At 41.6% G+C, this 24,757-nt stretch overlaps 1 protein-coding gene across 5 annotated transcripts in view; it reads right to left on the bottom strand.

Annotated features, from left to right (window-relative positions):
- Positions 1–4,628: 4,628 nt before the first annotated feature.
- Positions 4,629–24,757, bottom strand: part of FSTL4 (follistatin like 4) — a 228,022-nt gene continuing 207,893 nt past the window's right edge. For 3 of the 5 annotated variants that reach the window (XM_032125028.1, XM_032125029.1, XM_032125032.1), the window contains 6 exons: positions 23,280–23,306; positions 17,973–18,091; positions 14,944–15,093; positions 14,237–14,344; positions 11,188–11,297; positions 4,629–8,128 (listed from right to left, as the gene is read on the bottom strand). In XM_032125028.1, the coding sequence (XP_031980919.1) occupies positions 7,426–8,128; positions 11,188–11,297; positions 14,237–14,344; positions 14,944–15,093; positions 17,973–18,091; positions 23,280–23,306 (1,217 nt within the window). In that variant the 3' untranslated portion in view covers positions 4,629–7,425. The remainder of the gene's footprint in view (positions 8,129–11,187; positions 11,298–14,236; positions 14,345–14,943; positions 15,094–17,972; positions 18,092–23,279; positions 23,307–24,757) is intronic. The other 2 variants (XM_032125030.1, XM_032125033.1) reach the window with 1 other exon arrangement.

Here is a 24,757-nt window from a genome sequence, read left to right as displayed (position 1 = left end):
CAGACATTTAGATGTGGCACTTAAGGATATGGTTTAGTGGTGGCAGAGTGGGGGAATGGTTGGGCTTGATGTTCTATCTGCCCTGTTGGTGTTAGAAATTGCTACCCCTGGGGGTTTTTGCCAGTGTGGTCCACATGTGAGGGAAGAAAGGGCAATGCCAAACCCTTTTCATGTGAATGCATCCCGTTCCTCCATTAAAAAAATAGAAAATAGGGAAAAATGAAGATATGAAAAATAAATTTAAAAAATCACATTGAGAGTTTTAAGGCTTGAGAAAATACCTTGCTTTGAGAGAATAAAATATACTTAACAAATCATAAACAAGCTAATGTATCTAGTGGACTGAAATAATTTTACTGAGAGAAAATACTGAGTAATTTTGGCTGTGGGACAAGGCTGGCATCCTATGTGCTAATGGTAGGATGCCAGAGCCAGCCAGCTTCAAAGCTGAAGTTGTGTTTTACACAGACCTGACGTTGTGCTGTGCAAGCTTGGGAACGGGAAAAGTGCTGAGGGAGCAGGACTGGCTGGCACTTGCTGTCTGAGCCAGTGCAGGACACCTTCCTGGAGGAGCTCAGCTGTGCTTGACACAGCACGCGATGCTGTCTGCACTGGGGTTTGATGTGCTGATGGGCTGGATAAAGACAGCAAGCTGAAGCTGAGCTGTCTGGCAGGAAAGGGACCATTTCAGAACAGTCACTAGGAAGAAAGGGGTGAGGAGAGGGTTGCCCAGAGAAGTTTTGGGTGCCCCATCAGGGCCAGGCTGGACAGGGCTTGGAGGAATCTTTTCTAGTGGAAGGTGTCCTTGCCTATGGCATGGGATTGGAATGAGATGAGCTTTAAGGTCCCTTCCAGACCAAATCATACTATGATTCTATGATAATAAGCCAGTAGTTAGGCTCTCTTTGTGGTCCATCAACTCTTGAGACATCAACATCTTTGACACTGTATTTTAAAGTAATTATGTTGGACTCAGTGTGAAACTAAGAGTGAAACCCAATGCGACACTCCAAATACAGATAAATATAACACAGCAGCTCACATGGAACAGTCTGCAAAATAGGGCTGATTTCCAGCTGTGGAAAATTCATTGTTAATGGTCAGAACAGCTTCGACAGATACAGGAGGTGCTGGCCTGCAGGAGCAGCTGTGTCGAATAGGATGAGGATTAAAAGTAGGAAATAGTACAGTTGTTCAAAAACCCCTACCACCACAAATTCCTAGCCATGCCTTATTTAAAGAAGAAGAAAAGGGAGATGCCAGACTGGTTCTCCTGCCTGACCCAGCTCGGCTCAGGCTTTGCCAGCCCCCAAGCAAATCCTCTGCAGAAATGATGAGCTTTCCTCCACAGAAACTCCAGTTTGTGAAAGCCCATTAACGTTGAGTTTACTGTAGCCTTAAATAAAACATTAAAAACTCTCCCTCTGCAATACTCCTTGCAGTAAAGAAAACTCCTCTCCAGATAACTCCACGCCCTGCTCTTCCATGACTACAGGTGATTGCAGTGCCAGCTGTGTCTATACTCTCTTCTAATTAAAGAGTAGCTGAAGAGCGCACAGCTCCAGGGCTGGGCATCCGATGGCGCAGGAGCGACGTGGTCATTGGGCCATACATGGCATTACCCATGTCCAACAGTGGGAGAAACCTGTGCTGAGAACGGGAGCTACACTTCTGGAAATGCCAGTGGTCTGACCTTTGCAAATTGGGATGGGCTGCTCGTTTGATTTAGTCCTTGTCTTGTTTACGAGGCACAGCTGGCTCTCTGCTCTCGCTGTGCTCACTGCCTTAATCTGATGGCTTTGGACAAGTGTCAAAGACACCATAGACTGCCAAGGGTTAGTGCTGAAGTGCTTAATTAAACAAGCCTCTGGGATGTGGGATTTGCTTGGTAGAAGCACCACAGCAGAACTCTTTTTTTAAAAATTTTTTTCTTCTAAAGTTAGTATTGTGAACTGGAAAATTTTTTTTTTTCTTTTTCATGCGTTTTGTTTTCAGCTACAAGCATTTGGAAAATAAGACCCATAATCCCCATATTTCCTAAACTCAAGATAAGACATGCAAGAGCCTTTTGTGCCACTGAGTTTTCATCTTTTCTCATGAATTTCAGGAATAAGGGACAAATAAAATCACAAGGGAAAAAACCCCAAAGGTAGAGAGCTTCTTTAGTAGCCAGTCACGTCTGTGAGGAATGTAAGTCACCTAAGCATCGTGTGCCAAGGCACCGAGGGTCATTAACACTGCTACATCTTCCCCCTGGGCTGCATGGTGATGACCTTTTGCTGCCACGGAACTGAGTTATGGGCATTAATTCAGCTGGTGCAGAGAGTAGATTGGGCCAAGAACTTAACAAGTTGCACTGGTCCTGCCCAAACCATCCTGCTCTGCCTGTACAGGCTGTAAATCTCACCCCAGTGTACTGGGAAGTCAGGGGGTTCAGAATTGAGGGTATTTTGGCCAATGCATTAAGCTGGGCTACACAGCCAGCTCACATTGCACGGGATAAAAAAATAAATGAATAATGTCAGGTCTGTCAGCCCCTTCATCAGATGGCCCCAGCCCAAGCTCAGCTCAGCCCCCATCACTTGTGCATGACCCCCAGGTCAGCACCTTTGCATTTTCGGGGCATCCTGATTCCTAGCAGATGTGAATAGATGTAAGATTCCTGCCTGCCTGTCACTGTTCTCTGTTTTCAGGCTTATTAAAAAAATCTTTATAGACTTGCTATCTTATTCTTTTAGAAACAAGAGTTAAAAATCCAACCAAACTAACCCCCAGCCCTCTTGTTGGAGGCAGGTTAAAAAAGGGTGACATTTCAGGTGTGTTTTTCCTCCACTAGCAGAGAGGAGCAGTCCATTCCTGGGCTTGCACTGCTTGGCTGGGAATTTGTCTGGTCTTCAACACCACACACAATCACACCATCTCATGTGTGAAAGAAACACATGAGTCTTCCTGGTCTCCAGATGGAGAGATTTCCCTGTGTTTTATTTCAGTCTACTTCCAAAAGTCAACAAGGAAAGAAAAGAAAAGAAAAAAAATCTCTTGCTGTAGAAGCAGTTGGCAGCAGTGGGACACCACAGTGATGGGCAGGAGTTGTGCCTACATCATGTCTGGAGTGCCTTGTGCTACAGATGCACAAAGGGTGAAATGTGTGAAATGTGGATTGTGCATGCTCCATCACTGGATGTGCTCAAGGCCAGGTTGGAAGGGGCTTGCAGCAACCTGGTCTAGTGGAAGGTGTCCCTGCCCGTGGTAGGGCTTGAAACGAGATGAACTTAAAGTCTCCTCCAACCCAAACCATTCTCTGATGATTAACTCTAGAAACAGCAGCTGCTGGTACCAGTTGTGGAAGCCCATGGCTGGCAGAGGAGATGCACTTGTGTAGGTTGGAGGTGAGGCTTGCCAGGCAGGGGGAAATGAGCTCTAGTGAGCAAATAGCAGCACTGAAAGTGCCAATTGTAACACTGATCTCCGTTTCCCATAACTTAACCATACTATAGGGGCTTTTTTTTTTTCTTTGCTTTGTTGGCCGATGAGAAAATGTTCAAAGCAGTGAGTCAGATGATCAGTGCAGGTTTCAGATGGGAAGCAGAGTGGGAATTGTAATCCAATACAGAAAGCCAGTGCTGCTGCTTGCTTTGCAGAATGCACTTCATTGAGAAAAGCAGGATTTACCCCCAGGTTTTCTAAGAAAACAATTATCTGAGGATGAGGTGGTGAATAATAAGAGTACATGGCAGATGGGGAAATCTCTGGGTCCTAGGGGTTCAGTGAAGGGTAACAGCTATACCTGTTACCCAAGAGATGGTCACAAAGCCTGATACAGGGAGGGACAAAGGGGATCTTAGGGAAAAAAAATACAAAGGCATTATGGCATGCCCACATCTTTTATGAATAGGTTATTGCACACATGTCTCCCCAGCCTCTGTTCCTGTGTTCCTGTTCATTTTGTTGACCTGCTGTAGGGTCATACAGGGAATTAGCCATTAATCTCCTTACAGAATTGAGATCTTGACCTTTTTATCTGTTTTACACAGCACCCAGCACACTACCAGGCACTCTGGCAATTAAGACCTAATCATGGTATAAATCAAGTAAGTAAGTACCTGTCAACAGGTCATCAGGACTGGTGTTCCTCTTGGGCAAAGCTGTGTTCATGGAGGTCAATCCAGCAAAACGGGCCAAGGCCTTCAACAGCCTCTCATGAAGGCTCTTTTGCAGGGGGGACTGACCCACACTGCCAGTTCCTATCTCCCACCCATCCTGCAGACAAGCCCACCAAAATACTTTGGTACTTTAGTTGATTTTTTTTTAGTGGTATAAAAAAATAAAGTATTTAATGATAAGAATACATTAACTTTCACAGATTCCAAAGAAGGGACTTGTGAGTTTTGCTTCCAGTTTAAAAGTGGTTGGTTTCTGAACAGGCACTTCCATTCAGAAAGTGAAAATATTGAGGGAAATACTAAGACAAACCAGTATTTCTATCATACTGCTGTTTAACCTCAGTGATGAATGGCAAATGCATCTGATCTTTGCATTGGAGACTTATTTTTCCCATGATTCTAGTGTCAGAACACCCTGACATATGAGTGTATAGGATAATGAAAAGGTCATTAATTCAATTTAGATCAATTTCAATTAATCATCATGATTAATTAATAATTTATTAACTAGGAATTAAGTGTGAATTGGTGGAAAACCAAAAGGATAGGGGAAGAAACTGCCCACAAGGAAATATAGTCTCTTTTTGACAGTTGAAAGGCAAATATCAGTTTAAACATTTTTTTGAGTGTATATAAAATTTCTTTGTCATAAAAAAAAATAAAATCAGAGTAACAAATGTGCAGCACTTTAATGTCAGATTTGACTGTCATTGGAACTGTTCACAAGCAGTGTGGACAATCTAAATTATACTTCATTTTCTAAGTATGATATATAACCATTAGGATAATTTAGAAAAACACATCACCAGAACTTGGGCAGGAAAGGGAATAAAGGGAACATCTTTGGAAGGTCCAAGTGGGATTTTTTCAAGTGAACGCTATTCCAATATTTTGCAACAAACAGGAAAAAGTGAGGTCTGTTACACATCTTTCACAGCCTATATATAAACCAGCCTCAAGAATATTTACCTGAACAGATATATACAGGGATTTTTTTTTTAATATTCTTAAAAAAGTAATATTTGCTTGATCTATGACACAATGAACGTCTCTACAGGGAAAACTTACCATAATAAAATACTCAAGAAGTCATAAAAGGTAACACGAAAGCAGTGTTTGGCCTTGGTAAAACACATCTAGGATGGCTGCAATGTATGGATACAGCTTTGTTCAAGAAAGGAGCTGTGCATATTTAAAGGTACTTACAAAGCTGGTCTTCTCCTTTCTTTGACATGGAATATGTTTCCTAATGGGATGAGTACAAAATCATGGACACCATGCATTGCTAAAGGAAGGCTATGCCCATCTGTTTCACATGTCTGTGTTGCAATGACGGAAGAGTCTCTTCTAACCCCTATGGCTCATAAGTGAAAGAAATGTAGGATTCAGCATATGGGTGTTGAAGGACAATTTCAAGGACTTCACGTTTAATGAATTCATAGGATTCAGCTCCCCTCCTTCGTCTGTCAGAACAGATTTTTATATTCTCTATAGAACTGAAATGGTTTAAAATACCTCAGGTCTACAGCCATGCTAAAATGCTGCTCTTCTGATAAAGTTAAACATTTAAAGCAAAGACTGTCAGTGTTATTCTGAATTCTTCTTGCTTAAAATCCCTCTGTGTGTGTTGTGAAATGGGTGACTTAAAGTATCTGTGGAGGAAAATGATTACAACACCACTACCTATCACTGTATGCGTTCAAGGGCAGCTTTCTACAGACTCTGGGCAACAAGGTCCTCGGCAAACCATGCTGGGTCTTTCCGGAGGCCAATGGGTGGCTCCAATGCTACTGATATTTACCTGCAGAGAGCTTTCACCCACCTCAAGACCCCATTTTTCAAGTGGTGGTTACAACTGCTCGGATGGCACCACTTCCCTGGCTCTGCTGTCACAGTGGCTTTTGCCTTCATTACGTCATGGTGATGGAAAAAGAAAGTTAGAAGAATGCAACTAGAAAAGTTTTTATATCTTCCAAGTGTGCAAATAAATGGCTGTATGTTTTTATGGGAACTTGACTGAAATTTCTCAATGCCAGCTGTTGCATTCTTGGATAATTCAGCTGCTTTTACATGAATGTCTTTGCTCATAACTAAAAGATAATTGACTATAAACAAGTGTACTATAAACAGAAAGGGAAAAAAAACCACAAAGAAAAATTGTTTCCTGGTATTTCTGAAAATAAATAGGCAAATTAAGGCTATGACTAGAAAATTAGTGAGTTTTCTATTAAAAATAACCTCTGTTATTTTAAGAAAAACCAAGTGATTTCAGTGCTCCTAAATGTTTAATGAGAGTAACCAATGATTTCTAGAAGTGTTGCTGTCTTCTGTGGGAATAACCATAACTAATTCTCTGCCTCCAAAGAGTAGATTTTGCATATTGTGCCCAAACTGACCATACTCAGGAGCTGTTGAAAGACTAATGCCACCTTCTCAATAAAATTGTTTACATAAACTCTGACCCCCCCATCAGTATTTTCTGGCTTCTACCCAGGCCTGGATGGGTAATGGCCTGGATATTTCATGGCAAATTTCTCAAATACAATCACACAAATATGCACTGGAAGAGGGTGGACTCATCCCATTGCCTTCAGTAGGACCAAGAGCAAAATGAAGCGCAGAAGCAAGCGAGCTGACAGTTACTATTTCTGTGATGCCTCCTTCTGAAATCACATCTGCGAATCCTCCCAAAGCCATCCTGCAGAGAAAACTGATCAGTTTTCATTAAATCACTCTCCTAGGTTTCTCTGGGTTGAAAACTGTTCTGATGTTTAGTTCCCCTCATCATCCAAAGGTGAATATTCATTGCAGTCCTCGCTGCTGCAGTCACCCTGTGCTGGGGTGGGGTAGTCAGTGCAGCCAACAGGCAAGGGATACAGGGAAGAAAACTGATGCTTGGACATAACATAAAAGCTCCTCAGTATGGAAAGTCAAAATCTGTTTTGTTCTACAGAATCACTAGGTTTCGTGGCTTATATGATATCTCAGTGGAGATATTATTCACTTCCCAGCATTTTTCTCATAACCACAAATCACACCCACAAATGAAAAATATCCCTTCAAAACCACTTCCTATTAGCAGAGCATACCTTATATTATAAAACTTGCAAGTAGACCAGTGTTGTACCATGAAGCCTATACAGGGATTTTTTGTCTTTTTTTGTTTTCCCAGTGTAAAAATGTACAATGCTACTGCTCATTTGCTGCAGTGTAAAGGTCCAACTGGTCCTTGCCTGCTGAAGGCCCCACTGCTACTACACTTTCATACCTCCCCAACCCAGACCACTGTGTTACCCCTCCTTATACCTGAAACCTCACAGCGTAATGTATTTTGCCTCCCATTTATAACAAACAATGAATCTTTAGCTGGTGTAATGAGATACTGTCCAAATAATCCACTGTCTTTCATAATTCTGTTGTAGCTGCTCCAGGGCCAGTCTTTGGATGTGATAGGGTCCTTTAAATTCTTCAGTACATTCATTCTCCCTGTTGACAGCTCTACAAAAAGCACATCTGTTTGCAAATGTGAAGTAGCATATATATAGTACTGATTGCCATCAGTGAAAGAGGGTTGAAATGTCAGATCAGATACACGTATGTTTGTTTTCAAGTCATAAATCAACTTGATTTCCCCTCGGACAGTTAGAGCCTGGACTCTGATCCTGCCACTGCCTTCATCTGCACTGACCAGGTACTGTCCGTCAGGTGACACGTGGGGTGTGCCCGACACATCACCGTTGGGGCCAATGACGGTGTCGGTGACACTGTCGATGACGAGCTGCAGTGACGCGGCCACCGAGCGGTTCCTCCTGCACTGCACGAAGTAGTAGCCACCCAGGTGTGTGTACGCCATGGCCTGTGGCACGCAGCTGTGGGCTTTGAGGTTGATGGTCTTGATGTGAGTCACGGTTTCCAGGTCAATCTTGTGAACCGCATGTTTTGACTGGTTAAAAATGAAGCCAAACCTGAAACAGAAAACAAGACACTGAAGTCATCTCTGCGGACATGGTTACATGCTTGAGCAAAGTCAGCAGAATCGGAAAGCTTTTATTCTGTTGGTTTTGGAAGCACGTGCAATAATGCTGTCTCTTTTTGTAAGAAATGTCTTGTTTTAGTGCTTCTAAAACACCCTAGAATGAGGGATATATTTCAGTTCGAATTAGCAACCTGATCCTGGAAATTCGAATATGTGCTTAGCTGTTTGAATCTTTAAAAGCTGAAATCTTTTATTGGGAAGACCAGTTTACCATAGAAATGATATCAAGGTTTGGGTGTTCAGTAGGCTAACACTGACCAGGTTTGTATTTAATCTGTCTGAGATTGCAGTCATGAAATTCAATATATACTCAAGCCTTCAATCTCAAAATAGAAAAGCATTCAAAATAAAGCATATTGCTGCCAGGTTGGGGCCAGAGAGTACCTCTATGTAATAAATATGGCTGTGTACAATATAATGTATAACCACTGAATGAAGACCATGTCTAACCTCATCTCTTAACTGACAGCACCAGAGGGAAGCTGTGGTGTGTATTTGGTACCCGTGGTGCCTGGGAACCACTGCAGGAGATGGCAAGGCTGAAGTGCAGACCAGACTCTCAAACACCATCCTGCCAGCCCAGGGAAGGTGTAAAACATTTCTTGAGGAACATAACCAGGGTGCCCTGAAGATAAGGGGTCTTTATTTTCTGTCTCAAGACAAGGCAAAAGACAGTGAGCAGAGAATAAATGTTCTGTAAAAGATACATGCTACAGCACATCTGACCTTTGCTGAAGACAAGAATAGCGAAGAAAGGTTTCTACTTAATTTGAGAGGGAGCCCTTAGAAACAGCCTGTTTGTGTTCCCCTGGATTCACAGGTCACTGACACCGACTTACAAAAACTAATTTTACATCGAGTATTTTTTCATCCGTTCAATGTAGACAGAAGGAAATTAAGTGAGTGCTTAGTGTTGTATCTCTTCCGCAAAAGATGTAAAATTGCCTTGTGAAATGTGGAGGACAACGTGCTTGTGTGCAGATAATACATATTTTGCTTGAAACACTAGGTTTATTTCTTTATTCTTAATCCATCTGTCAGTGAGACACTCAGCAATGATTTAACTTCTAAAGAATGAGCCACTGTAGTGTGTGATCCCATGAAAATCACTGGGCTAAGCTTTTCATCTCCCCATTATACTCACATCCATTAGAGACTTCACAAAGTATCTGCAGTGGAAAGTCGTAGCACACTGTGTGTGTAGAAATCAGATATGACACTTGTATTTCTCCTGGATGAATGCATTTTAAGTACACTTTAAAAAGTGCCTTCCCTTACAGCTTTTTTTTCCCCAAGACTTCCTTAATACTTGGCCAAATGCCTGAAGAAGTTAAGAAATGGTTTTATCATAAACTTTCATTTAAAGAAATGGGTCAGGATATATTTTATGCGCCCACAGTTGCAGAAGAGGCTCATCCCTCGCATGAAATCTGTGATCTGAAATCTCAAAGCAAACCTTACACTTAAGAGAGTTCTAAATAGACAACAGTCTACCCTTGAAACTAATAAAAATGGATGCATTTCTAGATATCCATCTGAAATAAGAGGTAGCTGAAATACATATGCAGGAATATTTGCATACAAATATTACGTGGCTCATGGAAGAAATTACTTAAATGTTCACCTTCCTGGGAAATGCTGGTACTGCCATTTATTGTTTCTGAGTGGAGAATTTAGAACATCATCTCAATGAATCTCATTAGCCTGCAAAAAGTTATTTTTCTGTGCTGAGGGTGAGAGAGAACAGACGATGATCTGTCCCTGAACAAATGCAATAGCAAATAAGGCACAGCATTTGCAGCTTTGCACATGGAAAACTATAGACAATAATCCATATTTATTATTTCAGCTAACTAATCACACTGCAGCAAAAGGACAATTAAATAAACAAAAAAGTGTAACTGTTCCACCTTCCTGTCTTTGAATGCAATTCTCACCTTCTCAGCCCAGGCTTTAACATTCAGCAGAGTCATCTACCTCCTGGCACTACTATTAGTCACAATGAAATTGTGAAAGAAAACTGGAAATATGAAGCAGAGAGAAATTACAAATGACAGCCATGAGGCATGCATCATTATTTTGTGTTTCAGCAGGCAAAGTTATTTATTTTGGAACAGATTCAACATATAATCATTTAAGTGTAACCCCTCTCTCTTGGTGTTTCCTGCAGGAAACCTAAGATGACTGTAAGGAGTTACATTATGTTTTTGGAGTGTTTAACTTAGTTAAACTATATAGAGGACAGAAGATGGTTAAACAGTTGTTATGTTGTAACATGGACAGAATTTTGATAATGTTAATGGGAGGCTTCCTCTGCCTGCTGGGAAGCAGCCAGTATTACTCCAGGTTATTAGTATGTTAGTTACACAACCTCATTAACCACTACATCACATTTAAAACTGATGGTTCATGGAGTTGTTTGTTTGGTTTTTTTTTTTTTATGTGCAGTGCATACAATTTTTCTGCTCCAACCATACATCCCATGCAGAGATCCAATACTTGAACAAGTTGGAAATGTGGAAGAAACACATCTTGTGCTTCAGGCAGAGTACACTTTTACCACTTCAAGCAATATATCCTTGACACGGGTTTCTGCCCAGATCCATAATGGTTTTCTGGCAAGGAAGGTGATTTTTGGGCCATCAAATTCCTGGCACAAGGAAGCCAGGGCAGTGTGCCATAAGCTGCAAGGAGGGAAGGCTGACCAAGGTGAGATGTGAATGCTCATGTATGGTCTAAGGGAAGTCCAGGATTGTTTCTTGCTCTTTTATTGATTAGCTGAATAACTACTGGCAATTTCCTCAACCACTTCTCCATTTCATCATTTCATGTGTGAACATGGGGATAAACATAGTTAAGATTCCTTCCTTCCTTCCTTCCTTCCTTCCTCCCTCCCTCCCTCCCTCCCTTTATATCTGTACAGTCCTTTAAGGTGATGAGAAAGGAGCAGCATGGTCACCATTATTATTCATTAAAATAATTTCTCACCTAACATGATTAATAATAAGATTTGTAGGTGGTATAAAAAAATCATCCACTCCTTCAAAGGGTGTGCGGATAACACGTGGATTCTCCCCTGCGCTCGCCTCTGGAATTACCTACAATAAATACACACAAGGTTGAGCACAGGGTAAGCACTGAGTAAGGCAGAAAGGTAAATACAGATTACATGCACGGTACCGAGTGGCTCTTTCCAGGATGTAATAGACTCAAATTGATTAATGACTTCAAAACACTGTTTGGTGTAGTTGTCTTCAAAAGGTGTGCTAGCAAATAGTATTTGGGGCTTGACATTTGTAAGGTAAGTACACAACTTGACTTTCATAAGTTGTTTACATCTTGAGAAAGAGCAGTCAACAGGAACTGAAGCTGTATGACAACACTAGGACCATAATAATTTATCCCTCACTGTCTAAAGTAAACATTTACTTCATGGTAATATTTATTAATCTCACATAAATGCACAGTGATAATTTACCACCCTGAAGGATCAAACACTAACTCACAGCAGTTAATTATCACTTTGAAGGAGAGAAACTGTTCATCCATCGATATAAAGTCCAGGGAGGAGTGGAGAAGCGCCCTTTGGCTGTCCCCTGGTCCTGTCCTCCAGCACAGCACACATCTCCATGGACAGGGGAACTCAGCTCCTCCACTGCTCCGGAAAGGAAAAGTTTTCAAAAATTAAAATGTTAAACACTTGAATTGTTTGCTGGGTCCAAGATGACTTTAGTCCATTCATTAGGACCTTCTGCTGCTCCAATATGCAGCAGTCATTGCTTTGAATTTACAGCTACATAATTCATTAAAGATATACTAAACCCCTAAAAGGTTTAGACAGACAGCTGTTCTGGTCATGCCATTTAGATTTCTTCCAATTAGATTGCTCAAGAAGGATGCCCACCCTTGCACAGTGCTTTCGAGAGGCCAGATATTTGCTTCCAACTAGTCAGTAATGGCCAAACAACAGCATCCCATTAGCTGGTTGCACAGGCAGTTTGATAAATCCCTGACTTCCAGAGAATGAGTGGAAATTTAGATCAACTTCTGCAGCAGCATCTTTGTAAAAAAAAATATTTTACTGCATCTGTGCAACCAAACACTGCAGGTTTTAAGAAGGAACTTTGCCCAATTAGCTACTGCCCACCTTTTGGGAAAAAAAGTCAGAAAAAATAAAGGATCTGCTGATGCTAATCTCATCTCTATGTGTGTAACTGCACATCATAAAGATAACAGAAAGGACTATCTGAGACTTGGAGCCTTCTAACAAGTTTCCAGCTGTGCAGATGGTGTGTTCTTCCTAATAATGACATGCTTGGGCCATCTCTCCTTTAATTACAGAAACTTCTCACAGCTGGATGGAAGAAATTAAGTCAGAAAGGGTAAAGAGGGCCCATTTTGTCTCCTTATACCCGGTACAGGAAATTCGCATCCCCAGGTGAGACAACCTGGTGCTGCTGCCCTGGAAACCTTCATTTATTTGCCTCCATTCTGGTTTTGGCATCTTTTCCTGAAATAGCCCATGATGAGTAGCTGGTCCAGTCTTTATTATTGACAGCACTGGATGGAGCATGTGGATGGTGGGGATGGCTCATCTGGTCTTCATGGGGCAGCATCTCCAGAGGCAGCCTTGGGTAGCCCCACAACTAATGTAGATTCCAATTTGTTGGTTTTTAGGTCAGAAAGCACAGCCCCCCTTCTTCTCTGCCTGCTGGGGAATGCTTTAATGTAGACTTACCAGCAAACACTTCTGGCAGAAGGAATATTCACATGACACCTGTTTCCAGAAAGGTTGGGCAGCAAGTGCCAGAAAACAACTACCAGAGAAGGGGATGTCTGTATTGATCAAATCATGTCAACTTTGTCATACAACATAGAGCAGTAGCAAAATGCCCCACTAGATGACTACTCTCCATGTTCTCTGTACTGTCAATAGAAGAGTAAATCTGCCAAGGTCATCTGGAAGTGGAAGCTAATTTAGTTATCCAAACTCATGTGTAGTGCTGTGTCCCAATATCACTGTGGGTCTGATGGTGCTGAGCATGGAGGAGCTCCAGGGATATCACTGGCACCCCTGTAGTGGAATCACTAACACCCAGTAACACAATTTGTCCTCCAGGTTTTACTTCTGATGGTTTGGTTTTTTTTTCATACCCTAGAGAGCCCCTTTTTACATTTTACTGTGAGAGAATCACAGAATCACAGAATTGTTAAGGATTGAAAAGCCTTCAAAGATCATTGAGTCCAACTATTTCCCCAGCACTGCCAAGCCCACTCCTGAACTATGTCCCCAAGTGCCACATCTACATGTCTTTTCAATCCTTCCAGGGACAGTGACTCCACCACTGCCCGTGGCATCCTGTTCCAGGGCTTGACAAAGTTATCAGTGAAGAAATTTTTCCTAATACCAACCTAAACCTCCCCTGGCATAACTTTTGGTCATTTCCTCTTCTCCTATAACTTGTTACGTGGGAGAAGATACTGACTTCTACCTGGCTCCAACCTCCCTTCAGGGAACTGTAGAGACTGATAAGGTCTCCCCTGAGCTCCCTCAGCTGCTCCTCATCAGACTTGTGCTCCAGACCCTTCCCCAGCTCTCTTGCCCTTCTCTGGACACATTCCAGCACCTCAATGTCCGTCTCGTAGTGAAGGCTGAACACAGGATTCAAGGTGCCTTACCAGTGCTGTAGAGCACAGCAGGCTTGTCCTGCTCACAGCCAGCTGCCAGCCCTTGCTGTACAACTTTATGGCACTTGGCTCTGTCACCAGTCTTAAAACAAAACAGACCTTGGCACAAAGCAGCCCTGCTGTCAGCCTGCGGCACAGTCATTGCTCAAAAACAAATTAAACAGCAGGAAAAATATGTGAGGATGGACAGAGGAGGGATGCATAAAACACACTGGATATGCAAATGAAACAGCAGCTTTATATCCAGACCATTAAATGCTGTTAAATACCTGCGACCCACCGGCCACCAGTCTGTAACCAGTGATGCTGAGCCCAGGAAGAGCAAAGGCTCCAAAGTGTAAGGACTTACCTGCAGTGTGGGTGATGATTGCCTCATGTCCCCCCAGCTGAGCACCCACACTTGGTCGTGGGACTTGTCATAATGTAATTTGGTTGGTAATGGGTCCACATCCAAGGACTTAAAAAAACCCGGAGAGAGTTATTTACACAGTGACCCAAATGCACATGACAAATACTACATCAGCTCACTGCAGGCAGTCCCATGCACCACTATTATGTTCCTTGTGCAGCTTTGCCTTCAAATCAAGTGGGGGACCAGCAGCAGTTGAAAAATTTGGCTGTTTGGTGCCATTTTCTGTGTAGACATCACTCCATCTTATACTGTTACTTATAGCCAGTAGATCAAGGGCCAGTTTCTGTCTGAATTGTACCCACACCAGCTCATTATTCCCAACCTGCTTATAACCCAGGTCAGGTAGCTAAGCCAGGAATTCATCCCAATGTTATTTTACCAGATTCACTGTAAGCTCGGCTGCAGATGCAGTCTTGAGACTGTGATCTCCCACCCATAGAGGAGAGGTTATAGAACCTCTTTTCCTGCCAATGAGGTTACAGAACAGTGAACCCCATGTGATCCCACTGGCGAAAGCAACACAGGCCCAGCTCTTTAGTGATCAGCAGATCTTTGCCCAGCAGATCCACCAGGCAAAGATCTGGTTTTTTTGTCCTATATCAAGTCTTTTGCCATCAGCAAATAATGTGTTCACTTGTAAGTACCTGTATGGCTTTCTGAGTCTGGATATCAATTATCATTACTCTGTTCTGCTTTGGCTGTGTCACATAAATGTACTTGTCTCTGACATTGACTGCTGAAGCCCAGAGGCAGGACTGAGTGTCTTCACCTTCCACTCTAGGACAGATCTCCTCCTGAGGGGTTAAAAAAGAAAAGGTTTAATTTTTACAATTTCAGGGCCTGGAGCAGCAAGAAGCTTAGCCTTGAAAACCGCAGGAAAAAATCCCTGGGGATTCCATTAGGATGATATTTCTTCCCTTTCTTTCCTGGAAAACATGAAATAATTAATTTATCAGGTACCACACTTCAGCCTGGCTCTATGCAATGACATTAAGCAGCTGGACCTCCTGCAAACTTATATTGAATTTAAATAACCACAGAGCCTATGGATTGATCTTTTGAAGCATGCTGTGGTTCATCAAGACTTGCAGTGCTGTCAGTGTTTATTAGCAACAGAAATATCACCCTAGGCTTTGAAAAAACAGTGATTTACATTAATTGACTCACTGCTTTATATTTTTCATAAAGTCTTCATTTTCTGTGCAGGACAGCATGCTCTAAAACACCTATGCTCAAGCAAACAGAAGCAAAACAAGCACGATCCTACAGCTACAGAAACTTCCCCTGTTCGAAAGGAACCAAGTTCTGCCGCTTTGGGCCAAATTCTGTTCACAGCTGCCTGATGCCATATTTTGTCTCTGATACTCCACTCACTGAGTCCTGTGCAGAACTGGTACAGCTACCCTGAGTTTGAAGAGTCCCTTGTGGTCTCACCAACAGCTCTCTGCATGTTGGCTACTCCTCATCGATCTTCCTTCTGTCGAGATGCTTTATTTGAAAGAGCATTTGTGTGGGACCAGGCTGTGGGGAGGAAATGGGGTAAAACAAGAATGAACACATATATATTTCAGTGAGCAGAACTGCTGATTTTAGATCTTCTGTTGGTTAATTTTAAATAATGGCCCAACTTCCCTAAGGGAAATGTGATTGGAGCTGCATCAGAGCTTGCTCAGGGAAAGAGGAGGTACAACAAAAAGCAGTGTCAACACTGTGTCTGTATTGGAGGAATAGAATAGAATATAATAGAACAGAATAGAATATCCTGAGCTGTAAGGGACCCACACCATGTGCAACAATTATGGATAAAAAGCTGTCACCTCTAAGCAGAACAGCTCTGCTGGCTGAGTGTCTTGTTGGAGACCACGAGCAAGGGTTGAAGATACAAGACTCAATAACTTGGTTGCATTTTCTTTTCTGTCCCTCCGGCCCAGGCTGGGAATCTATGCTACAAGCTAGAAGATGATACAAAAGCTCGGGCTTGGGCTTTCCAGCAGCCATTCATGCAGTCAGGCACCTTGCCAGCCTCCACACTGTCCTCCTCAATCCTCAGCTCTAACAACACAGCATCCACCCAAGCCAAGGGGAGCAGGGAAAGGTCACCAGTCTTTCTGCTACAGGGCTCAGCTGCAGCTGCTCCACCTGCTTTTGTGCCCTCTAAGAGCAAATGAAGAAACCTTTTTTGTAGATCCATTCCTAAAGTTGGGCTTGTGTCACTGTCTATGTAGCAAACACTCAAGATAGTAAAAGGGAAAAGGGAGGAAATAAATGTCAATCCTCCCTGGACCAAGGGAAGGGCCCTATGAGATCTGTAGGAATCCCCCAGAGGTGTCTCTGAAGAGCAGCCAAGTGATATTAAAAATCCCTCTTATGTGCACCAACGTGCTGAACATTATTTCCTTAAGTGCCTTCTCTCTTTTGTTCTTTTCAATCTGTTTTTCCAGAACCACCTCTTCAATATTTACAGTTCTTTGGAAAAGAAACACAGGATTTCTGTCTTTGTAAAGCAACAGCTTGGGTGTGGGTTAATAATATTAAGTCCATGTTAAGGATTAGCCTTGGGGTGAGCATCAGTCTGGACTTCTTCTAAGGTATATTAAAATCTAGTGGAAAAAAAAAATCAGTATCAACCATGAATTTACTGAGATTTAGAAAATATTTACTACAGATGTGTAAGATGATCTTGACCCATAGCAGCAGAGCTTGACCCAACCTGCAGGGGTCGTGAGAGTGATTCTCCCCTTTGATTCCTCCCAAAACTGAAATCAAGACTGAGCCCTTTTCTTCAGAAGAGCCACATTCTTGAGCCACATTCTCAACTTTCCCTTTTAAAAAATTAGAAACTAAGTAAAGGAGTGACTAAAAAAGCATTTCTGGATGTATTTCAGCACCTGTGCTTTTCAAGAACCGACAGTGTCATGAAGATATACCTGATGTGTGTTCCTGTGCAGGAGTACCTAACACAGGTAACTGAGAACACTGACCTCACAGAGCCTCCAGGCACGTGTTATCCCACTGGCCATGTTGAGCCAGTGCTTGACATTCCTGACACCTGAAAAAATTTTCCTCGTGATTTCCTACAGCAAGGGTTAGGTAAACTCAGTGCTGATAGAAAAGTGCCAACAGCAAACACAGACAGTGCAGTCTCCCTTTCAGTGGCAGACGATGCAGAGGACCTCCATGGCATAACCATTTTCTGGGCATTCTTATTTGCCTCCCTGCTGCAGTTTAACATGGCAAACTACGTCCAAAGAGCAGAAAGTAGCCCAAAGTAGCTCACTTCTTTGCCTATGGAGGCATCAGTAAAAGGAGCACCAGTGAATGATGTGCACATCTCTGTGCTATTGACTTTTGTACCTTCCCCAAAGCCCAGTTACAAATTTGGAGCATGGATAAGTAAACAGATCAAACAGGACAAATGAAAGTCTTTGCTCATGTGATAACTAGCCAAATTCTCTTCAGTGTGTCAGTAAATCCTCCATTTCTAAGTCAGCCTTAGAAGTTACGTGGATCCCTTGATTTTCAAGAGAAGATGCTATACCTCAGGGATGCTGCATGAAGCCCACCAAGCTCCAACACCCCTGTGGCAAACGGGTCCTTTAGCAATAACAACCTTTGAAGAGATTAAGAGAAAGTTTCCCAGCTGTCAGCTGTAGCTGCTGGGTTTAGGACTTACATAACTCGTGAAAATCCTCTCTTCAGGCCTCATATGTCTCCGGATTTCACATTCGTTTGGCTGAAGGACTGTGATCCCATCATCAGAAAAGACATAGAACATATTCCCAACACTCAGGCCTTAAAGAGGGATAAAGAAGAAGGAGTTGTATTTTTTTTGGTATGTATCCCTAGCTGTTAGGACTTCTTTTAAGAACGCATCCTCCTCTCCCGACAAACAAAATCTGCCTTACATAAAAGTTGGTCATTTGGATGCAGCTGGAGCATTCACAAAATCAAATTTTATGTCACAACAAGGGCTTCAAGGAGTGAAGAGGTACAGACACATTCAAAAATGCATTGCCTTGGTGGCAGTGGTTGTACCCAAATAACTATGGCTGGGTCTTGTTAATAGGTACCAAAGCAGGATTTGATCCCAAGAAACCCCTCTGTTTGCACTGCTACCCCTCCTCAGATTATGAATTTGTTTTTTTCCTATGAGTTCATGAAAAACAGCTTGACAATAATTTGAGAACTGAAAGAAAAGCTTTAGTTAAACTGAAGGTCATCCTGCCACAAGCAACTTGACCGCTGGTAACTGTGATGTTAAATAGAAGTGTTTAGCATCTGTTTCCATGAATGAAAATATATAGATTTCTCTGTTTTCTTAAACTATGTGAAAGAACTAACTACAGCCACCAAAATAAATACATTTTTGAAATCTTGCAAACTGTAATTCACAAATATGGAGTAGTTCAGCATCGCATTAGCCCTCATTTATCCAACTGGGGTATTTCAAGAGATTTGGAAAACTGGCTGATTGTCACTGCTTTGCCTTTAGGAGATTGTATTTTATCACTTCTGTCATGCTACATGGAATAGCAGTGACAAGATCTTTAAGAAATATTCAGGATCTTTTCAAACACTCTAGTTTCAAAGATCCATTCATTCTATTTTTTCATACCACCACCAGTAAATGTTTGCAATGACCACTGTCACCCCTAGTAGTGTTGATAGTGTACTTTATCTGCCAACAATATGGTGATACTATAATTTGTATCTTCCAATTAATTCCATTTTCCCATGGAGAAATAAAGTCCCCATTCTATGGCTCTGAACAGTGTTCAGTGTTAAAAATACCCTTTTCTGGTCCTGTGGTGGCACCTCTAAATGCTGCTCACAGAGATAGAGTTTCTCACATTTCTTAACTGTTTGCAGCATTGAGATCTAAATCATCACAGGAAACTTGACAGTAAAAATATGGATAATTTGGACAAATGCATTTTTGGAAAATTTGTAAAACACGTATTTAGTAAGGCTAGAAGGGTTTTTTTGGTGCTAAGCCCCCTTCTTTTGATGCCAAGTAAGTCGCTTCAGAGTATAATGTGTCAGCATGTGGTGTTTGCTGTACTGACAAGGTTCAAATTGAGTGTCTAAACTATAGCACAGAAATCCCCCAGTTAGGGCATCAGGTGGGTACAAGAACTGTGATCCTCAAATGTGATGCCACAGAGCAGGATCATGCATGTAGGAAAAAAGCTAACAAAGCTCCATCAAGAGTTATTTCATGGACTAAGGGTAATTTTTTCCCCAAGTATATTGGTAAAACATTTCATTCAGGCACTTTGGACCAAAACCTGTGCTCCCAGCATCCACACAACTCCCACCTGCTTTAGTGGGAATTGAGTGAACACGTCAGAGGGCAGAATTTGACCCTGGCCTGGAATGAATGTACATATTCCATGGGTAAAGGATTTTAATCCTAAGAAGTGAAAAGAGGCAGGCAATCAATTATGACTACTGTGAAGGTACTTATTATTTTCATGCACAAGAGTAGCGTGATTTTGTCTGATGATCCTATTACAATGAGGGTGTATTTAGGAAGTAAGACCTTAATTACCCACAAATATACTTCGATTAAAATTTTTACCCCGGCAGGTTTAGAGTCAGAGACTTGGCAAGTTTCACTACTTATCTTGCAGTAAAATGAGTCCAAGTTTTTCTGCAGACTGATTAAAATATACTACAAATTATTGAGAGCATTCAGGTACTCTCTTTTTAAAAAAAGCTTGTCAATTTAAATTAAACCACCTTTTTTCCCAGAGATTGATCTTCACACCGATATTTAGACCAAGCAGGTTATTTACTAGACAAGCTAGGTGTTTTATTGTGACTCATGAAACATTTGCCAAATCTTGGTTGGGGTACATCCTAAACAATCTCATGGACATCAGTAAAACAGACTCAATTTTTGATTATACTGCTGCACCTACTTAGTGCTGGGAATTGGGAATTATTTCAGTACAGAGGTGGGCAATGGGGTATTTTGTTTTTTACAGTAGTGAGGCAGGTATTAAATTGGGAACTGGGGGACTAATGAGGAGAATCAGGATGGTTTTTTCTTTTTCTTTTTGAATTGAGGACATTTCAGGTTAGATGACACAACTAGTTCAAAAACTAAAGGCATTATGAAAGGCAGCATACCTCATCTGTATAGCAAAAAAACCCTAATATTAAAAAAAAAATTAAGAATGAGGATTTCCTAAACATAACCAGTTCTTATTTGATCCACTCCAGATAAGTTGGCTCTAACAAAAAAACTTCAGGAGGGACACCTGATATCAACAAGAGCTTATTTCAAAAATACAGCGTCTCCATCAGTGTACATCTATACATCCCTCCTTTGAGATCAAAGGGCAAATTTTTCACCATGGAATACTCTCTTCTGATCTGATAATTAAATAATTTTCCTCAACTTAATCTAAATACTTGGAAGTATTTTAGAAATTAAATTTGGTAATGAAAAGGCTTTCAGCTTTTTAAGTCCATACATTCACATAACTGCTGATTGCCTGCTGGCACGAAATGCTCCTTTTCTCCGGGTATTAAGCAAGCAGTGCTCGCTACAGAAATGAACACTGGCATGAAAACAAATCTCTGCTTTACATTTGGGCGACTCATGGTTTTCTCTGGACAAAATTAAAAACTATTTGTATAAGTAAATACTGCACATGCTTCCAGCCCCAGGTTTAACTGGCTGGTTGCCCTATGTGCACTCATTTCTTGAGGCTTTGCTTGTGCGTGGTCTGAAAGGTTTTGAGAACAAACTGACAGATTGACTTTTAAAATGACCAAATACTTATGTTAAAAGTTTGACTTGCAGCAAAAGTTTTTTTCTGTACCATATTTTGTTTAGGTATTTCCCCAAGGTTTTAATTACTCCAAACCTTGGGGGGATGAGGTTGTGATCATTTTAAAGGAGCTCAAATCTACCAATGCATTTGTTAATATTGCTACTTGCACATAGTAAGGAATTGAAAGAATACATTAAAATGTAAAACCAAAAATACCATTCCTGTCTTCCAGCTTTCTCTGTGCCAAGATTTCACATGCTGAAGTATGTTCTAGAATGAATGTGTCCATGAAATACTACAGAACAAGAAAAGCAGGGTAATAAACCTGATCTACAGATACTGAATCGTTTAGGAACATCAACAGCAAATCTGTTTTACTGGCCATGTTTTGCCTCAACATTGCTCATACTTTTATTTAAAATGTGCAAGGTTGATAAGCAGTAAGTCCATTTATTTAGCAAAATTATAAGAAGACTTTCTGCAACCAACTTCTCAGCTGTTATTTAAATATTACTCTACTTCTACATCTGGTAGGATTATCCAACTGTTTTCTTTAAAAAGGAGCGTAAGGGACACTGTATATAAACAGCCATGGAGCACCATGCAGGTGATGCTGGACTGATGAGAGATGCATTAGAGATTTCATTTCCAAGTAGACATAGCAATTCTTAGTGCCAATAATGCCATTTACAGGAATGTCAGCAGTGAAGACTCCTCACAGCCCTGCACCAGACACCTGCAGGTGGGGTATTTGGGAAGAAGTGCTGGGGAGCTATCCTAGGTGACTGCACCACCTCTCTGACCTCCAGCGAGCTGCATTTAGCTTGGGTTGGAAGGGACCTTAGAAATAAACTAGTGTACTTGCTGTGTGTCCTGTGGCCAACAGTGGCACCAACACCGTGCACCAGGTGTTTGCACACCTGGACCAGGCTGCTTCGGTCACCACACCCTGGCACCTTCCTTCTGCCCCTGAAATCCTTTGCGCCAAGCCCAAGCTACCCAGAAAGCTTCATGCTGAGGGCAGGAAGCCCAGCTATTGTTTTGGGTACCTGGAGGCACTACTTACAAAGGGGCCTTTTGCACCCTCCAAAAGCAGAGTGAGCCTGAAGCCCTTCTTGGACAAGCAGCGTGAGGGAGTTCGGGTGTTTGCAGGGGGCAGGGGGATGTGGCCGAGAACAATTTTTCACTGCGCAGCAAACTTTCCCACACAGCTGGAAGGACACCAAGGTCTCAGCTGCCTCATACGCAGCTGGCAGACGCAAGAACTGTTTTACACCTGGGTTTCAACCCCAGAACCTTCCTCCAGTGAGTGGATGTCCTGCTCACAGCCCTCCAGGAGCCCAATGTCACAGGGTCCCCTCCACATACCTGGGCTCCACACCTACAGAGGCAGATGGACAACCTGTGTGAGAGCCCCTGGGGCTGTTGCATGATGCTTCTTACTGGGTGTTTTGGAAATTACGACAGCACAAGCATGTACAAAATCAGGGGATTTTTCATTCAAGTGCCTCCGTAATATCGTTGAGGTCAATTAGATGCTCAGGATGGGTTTTTTTCCTACTTTGGCTTCCAAGATAAAACAGTTGTTGACCTTGTGGAGGGCACACTGTAACTTTGATCAAACTAGAGATCTTAACTGCCAATTAAAACAAGGAGAAACTGGGCAACCTTTACCCTGCATCGATTCAAAAGATAGAGGGAAGAAAACCGGTTGTGGTTTGGATTTCTGTTTTGCCTAACAGTCAAGAACAAAATTTCTGTTGCTTACCTAGAAAACATCAATACATGCTACTGAAGAGGAAGAGCTTGAATTGCTTGCATAAATGCAGTATATTGAATTTATGCCTTACTTGTTCAATTATGGTAATTTGGGAGCACTTCTGACACTTGTGTGATTGCTAATGCAGCTCGAGAATCTCAGGCTGATCACACTTCTGGCAGTATATAAAGATTCATATTTTTATATATTTTATGGTAATCTATTATTTCATAGTGGGAAAATGCAAGAAGTTATAGGTACAAGAGTGACATCTCTAATTTGAAGAATTTAGCTTTTAAATGTCTGGTCTGTACTTAATCTGGTAACTGTGAAAGTTGATAGGGTTAGTGGCAAGTCAGTGGAGAATGGCCCATCACAGAATTATTAAAGCAGACAAGCACATTATCACTACGACAAAAGAACTTTACTGCAGTACCTTCCTCTCGCCACAGTATGTTTGCAACTGCAGCATCAGAATATTGGGAAAGCCAGAAAATAATCAGGAAAAGAAAAAAAAACAACAAAACAATGTCAAAACTTTCATTGTAGCAAGTAACTGAATAAATACTCATGTTTACATGAACTGTTTAATTGGTGAAAATTTTGTAACATTCATTCAAATAAAATACCAGGAAAGACAGAGAGTTCTAAACACATTTGCTCCTTCTAGAGACAATTCAGAAACTTTGACATGGGAAAAATCCTTCCTGAAATGAAGGCAGCTGTTCAAACATCAGTGACCTACTAAAGAGAAGCTGTTACCTTCAAATGCAGCTGGAGGTATGGTACAGCCTGTGATTTTCTGTGCAGGTTCAATGAGGAAACACAACATGGAATTATAGAATCATTAATGTTGGAAAAACGCTTTAAGATCATTGAGTCCAACCATTAACCCAGCACTGCCAGGTCCACCAACATCTTTCAGAAGAAGCCTGAGACTGGCAGCTACAGCAGCTACACCCTTGGCTGCGCTTTTTCTTGGAACTTCATGCAACTGCATTCTCTTTCAGGATTCACATAAGCTCTGAAAGTACACCTGCATTTGAATTTCTGTTCCAGATAGATCCAATTATTTCTCAACATACTGCAATTTCCCTTGCTCAAGTATTCAAGGGAAAACGACCAATATTAACAAGAGTACATAAATCTAGTTAATGAGAAATAGAACATATTTTCCAAAGATTCTCCTTGAGAGCCCATATTTATGGGTAACTTAGCTACCAATTCTCGCTCTATATTTGCAGCCAGAAAAGCAGCAAAAATCCCATTTGCACCTAGACTTTTAGCATCACCAATAAACCCAGGCAATCTCCTAAGCAGTTAAGATGGCAGAACTAGGAAGGATCAGGCCTCTGGAAACTTTTCTACTGGGGCAACTGATCACCTCCTTCAGCGATTGTGTTTTGGGGTCAGTGTGGTCAAGATAACACAGCTGCACTCCTATAGGAGATGTGGGAAGAGTAGCTGGGAGAGTATTTGTCTTCCAGGTGGAAGATAATTTCACACTGAGGGAAACCTCTTTTGCCAGTCAGTGATGCAAAAACAGGTAAAATAAATAGTTTAATCACAACATTTTTCAGACGTCTAAATATTCGAGAACTTTGACTGGTAACTGTCTTCAAAAGAAATCAATGAGATTTATAAAATTTGACAAAATATTACATTTTGGATTCCCTGATATCTGAAACTATTGTTAATTTGTTACTCTAATAACGCTGTTACCCATCACACACCTGGTATACTTCTGGCACATGAAAGGCACCATCTTCCTGGACAAGATTTTACCTTGTCTGCATGATTCCTACCCCAAAAAGTGTCCAATCTTCTGATCAAAGTGCAGTCTGAACTGTCATTACCTTATGTAGGATCCAACTGACTGCATGCAATAGCCTGAACTATCAAATTACATGTATA

Source organism: Corvus moneduloides, chromosome 15 (genome assembly GCF_009650955.1).
Source record: "Corvus moneduloides isolate bCorMon1 chromosome 15, bCorMon1.pri, whole genome shotgun sequence".
NCBI lineage: Eukaryota > Metazoa > Chordata > Aves > Passeriformes > Corvidae > Corvus > Corvus moneduloides.
Note: the sequence above shows the minus strand (reverse complement) of the source record. Positions and strands in the feature narration are given on the sequence as shown.